At 42.4% G+C, this 4,589-nt stretch overlaps 1 protein-coding gene across 1 annotated transcript; it reads right to left on the minus strand.

Annotated features, from left to right (window-relative positions):
- Positions 1–3,794: 3,794 nt before the first annotated feature.
- LOC130963056 (uncharacterized) lies at positions 3,795–4,232 on the minus strand. Its single transcript, XM_057889205.1, has one exon. The coding sequence runs from the start codon at positions 4,230–4,232 to the stop codon at positions 3,795–3,797; it is 438 nt and encodes a 145-aa protein (XP_057745188.1).
- Between the last annotated feature and the right edge of the window lie 357 nt (positions 4,233–4,589).

Genomic DNA, 4,589 nt, shown 5'->3' on the forward strand with positions numbered 1-4,589 from the left:
ATCCAGGGATTTCCAGCAATATATAATAGTCCATACTTTGCACGAAGATAGATGACGTAAACTGGCGTTCAACGCCAGTATCATGCTGCTGTCTGGCGTCCAGCGCCAGAAACAGGCTACAAGCTGGAGTTCAACGCCAGAAACAGGTTACAACCTGGCGTTGAACGCCCAAACAGCCCCAGGCACGTAAGAAGCTTAAGTCTCAACCCCAGCACACACCAAGTGGGCCCCAGAAGTGGATTTCTGCATCATCTATCATAGTTTACTCATTTTCTGTAAACCTAGGTTACTAGTTTACTATTTAAACAACTTTTAGAGATTTACTTTGCACCTCATGACATTTTCAGATCTGAATTACATACTTTTTGACGGCATGAGTCTCTAAACTCTATTGTTGGGAGTGAGGAGCTCTGCAGCGTCTCGATGAATTAATGCGATTGTTTCTATTTCATTCAAACGTGTGTGTGTTCCTATCTAAGATGTTCATTCGTCCTTAATTGTGAAGGAGGTGATGATCCGTGACACTCATCACCTTCCTCAATCCATGAACGTGTGCCTGACAAACACCTCCATTCTACATCAGATTGAATGAGCATCTCTTAGCTTCCTTAATCTGAATCTTCGTGGTATAAGCTAGAACTGATGGCAGCCACTCTTGAGGGTCCGGAAAGTCTAAACCTTGTCTGTGGTATTCCGAGTAGGATTCAAGAATTGAATGACTGTGACGAGCTTCAAACTCGCGATTGCTGGGCGTGATGACAAACGCAAAAGGATCAATGGATCCTATTCCAACATGATCGAGAACCAACAGCTGATTAGCCGTGCTGTGGCAGAGCATCTGGACCATTTTCACTGAGAGGATGGGAGGTAGCCACTGACAATGGTGACACCCTACATACAGCTTGCCATGGATGGAACTTTACAAACAATTGAGTTGAATATTACATTGCAGAAATTCAGAGGACAAAGCATCTCCAAAACTCCAACATATTCTCCATTAATAAAGTAACAATTCCTTATTCCAAACACTTTTACTTCTTACAATTAAATCCAAATAACATTATTGACATCCTGACTAAGATTAATAAAATAAACATAGATTGCTTCAAACCAATAATCTCCGTGGGATCGACCCTTACTCACGTAAGGTATTACTTGGACGACCCAGTGCACCTGCTGGTTAGTGGTACGAGATCATAAGAAATTTTGATTTTGATAATTGGGATTAAGATTTTGTGCACCAGTTATGGATGATTTATGAATAAAGCATAAAATAAAGATAGAGATACTTATGCAATTCATTGGTGAGAATTTCAGATAAGCGTATGGAGATGCTTTGTCCCTTCCGTCTCTCTGCTTTCCTATTGTCTTCATCCAATCCTTCTTACTCCTTTCCATGGCAAGCTATATGTTGGGCATCACCGTTGTCAGTGGCTACAGTCCCGTCCTCTCAGTGAAAATGTTCAACGCGCTCTGTCACAGCACGGCTAATCATCTGTCGGTTCTCAATCAGGTTGGAATAGAATCCAATGATTCTTTTGCGTCTGTCACTAATGCCCAGCCTTCAGGAGTTTGAAGTTCGTCACAGTCATTCAATCCTTGAATCCTACTCAGAATACCATAGACAAGGTTTAGACCTTTCGGATTCTCTTGAATGCCGCCATCAGTTCTAGCTTATACCACGAAGATTCCGGTTAAAGAACCCAAGAGATAAACATTCAAGCCTTGTTTGCTTGTAGAACGGAAGTGGTTGTCAGGCACGCGTTCATGAGTGAGAATGATGATGAGCGTCACATAATCATCACATTCATCAAGTTCTTAGGTGCGAATGAATATCTTAGAACAAGAACAAGCTGAATTGAATAGAAGAACAATAGTAATTGCATTAATACTCGAGGTACAGCAGAGCTCCACACCTTAATCTATGGTGTGTAGAAACTCCACCGTTGAAAATACATAAGAACAAGGTCTAGGCATGGCCGTGAGGCTAGCCCCCAAACGTGATCTCAGATCTAAAGTGATCAAAAGATTCAAAGATCTCCAGATGAAAATACAATAGCAAAAGGTCCTATTTGTAGAGAGCTAGTAGCCTAGGGTTTACAGAAATGAGTAAATGACATAAAAATCCACTTCCGGGCCCACTTGGTGTGTGCTTGGGCTGAGCATTGAAGCTTTCATGTGTAGAGACTTTTCTTGGAGTTAAACGCCAGCTTTTGTGCCAGTTTGGGCGTTTAACTCCCATTCTTGTGCCAGTTCTAGCGTTTAACACCGAGCAGTTTTGAGCTGATTTGGAACGCCGGTTTGGGCCATCAAATCTCAGGCAAAGTATGGACTATTATACATTTCTGGAAAGCCCAGGATATCTACTTTCTAACGCAGTTAAGAGCGCACCAATTGGGCTTTTGTAGCTCCAAAAAATCCACTTCGGGTAGCTTTCTCTTTGCCTTTCTTAGTGGCCATTCTGAAAAAGGGAAGAGAAAGTAAATTAAATTTAAAGAGATAAAGCAAGGAAGAGGGTTGAGTGAGTGATAGTCAATGCACGGTAAAGATAAATGAAGGGAACACATGGTCATGACAACATGTGAAAAGTTCATCAAAGGGAATAGAACAAGTGCACGGTAGGGTAAGTAGATGCAAGATGTTTATTGGCATGCCGGCAAGGGCATGAGTAGCATAGATCAAGCATCACTTCGTAACAAACTATCACGTTTGTATTGACAATTAAATTCAATTAATACAATAGTAAAGGGAATTTGTGAAAAGCAGGCATTGAATAGTAGAATAGAATAATGTAGAAAAGTGCATGATGCCATATGGGCTTTTTCACGAACACATAGCATGCATGGTAAATAATCCAATGAAAATAATAAATTGAACATGCAAGCAACCCTTTAAAAATATAATTGCCAAACAATTTGGCAACAACCCATAATGACCAAATAAATTTCCACACCAATAAAAAATAAAGAAAAAGAAAACATATGCAATGAAAGTAAAAGGAAAAAGAAAGGAAGAAGAAAACATAAATAAAGAAGGAGGGAAAAGAAAAAGTAGGATTTGGGGAAGAGAAAGATAAGATGTGTGGCAAATTAGAATAAGCTATGCGGCACAAGCGACGTGGACGCGTGAGTGATGCGTTCGCGCAAATGCGCATTAAGAGAATCGACGCGGACGCGTCGGTCACGCAGTCACGTGACACATGTTATGCTACTGGCGCGAGGGCAGCGTCGCGCTCGCATAACTCTCTGTTCGAATTTTTATTTTTGCCAAATTTTGGGTAACGCGATCGCGTGGGTCATGCGATCGCGTGAGTGGCCATTAGAAAGATATGACGCGGACGCGTGAGCCATGCGTCTGCGTGGGAAGAATTTGTGCATTCAGCACTAATCCAGCATTACTCTAGCGTAACTTTCGGTCGTGCACCCTGTTTACGTCGAATTCCAGGGCGTGGGAGGCCAATATTTGCACTTGACGCGGACACGTCAGTGACGCGGTCACGTGTGATGATTTGTGCCAAAGGCATGCCTCCAGCCATGCTCCTGCGTGACTCTCTGTTCGTTTCTTAATCTTTCCAAACCACCTGTGACGTGGATGCGTCAATCATGCGGTCATGTCGCGTAATTTTTTTTTATGTAAATGCAGTATGCAGATGAGGTGCAAGATATAGGCAGTAGTATGGAGAAGAGTTATAGATGAGGGAAGAGAAGGAGAAGAAGAGGAACGATCATACTGTGGTGGGTTGTCTCCCACCTAGCACTTTGCTTTAACGTTCTTAAGTTGGACACTTCAGTAGCTCAGTTTTCAGTTGCGAGTGGATCCTCCAGAAGGAAGATATCTAACTCCTTGTTTTTCGTCGCCTTCTCACCATGGTAGAGCTTCAAACGATGTTCATTAACCTTGATGAGTTCAGAGCTTGAAGGGTGACTTAGATGGAAAACTCCGTACGGCGCATCCTTCTCGACTCTATATGGACCTTCCCACCTTGATCGCAGTTTGCCTGGCATGAGCCTCAGTCTAGAGTTGTAAAGAAGGACCAAATCCCCAGGTTGGAACTCCTTTCTCTTGATGTGTTGATCATGTACAGCCTTCATTTTCTCCTTGTACAGTCTTGAGTTCTCATAAGCTTCTAGGCGAAGGCTTTCCAATTCTTGTAGTTGCAACTTCCTTTCAGCTCCGGCTTTTTCAAATCCCATGTTGCATTCCTTTACTGCCCAAAAAGCTTTGTGCTCCATCTCAACTGGAAGATGACAAGCCTTTCCATAGACTAAGCGAAAAGGACTCATCCCAATGGGTGTCTTGTATGCTGTTCTGTATGCCCAGAGTGCATCTTGTAGTCTGGTGCTTGGTGCACGAAATTGTGATCACTACAACTTCGCACAACTAACCAGCAAGTGCACTGGGTCGTCCAAGTAATAAACCTTACGCGAGTAAGGGTCGATCCCACGGAGATTGTTGGTATGAAGCAAGCTATGGTCACCTTGTAAATCTTAGTCAGGCAGACTCAAATGGGTATAGATGATGAATGAAACATAAAGATAAAGATAGAGATACTTATGTATATCATTGGTGAGAGCTTCAGATAAGCGTAT

Source organism: Arachis stenosperma, chromosome 2, assembly GCF_014773155.1.
Source record: "Arachis stenosperma cultivar V10309 chromosome 2, arast.V10309.gnm1.PFL2, whole genome shotgun sequence".
Lineage (NCBI taxonomy): Eukaryota > Viridiplantae > Streptophyta > Magnoliopsida > Fabales > Fabaceae > Arachis > Arachis stenosperma.

Excerpts from the sequence above, each read along its gene's own strand:
- LOC130963056 (XM_057889205.1), bottom strand. The coding sequence starts at position 4,232 with ATGGAGCACAAAGCTTTTTGGGCAGTAAAGGAATGCAACATGGGATTT.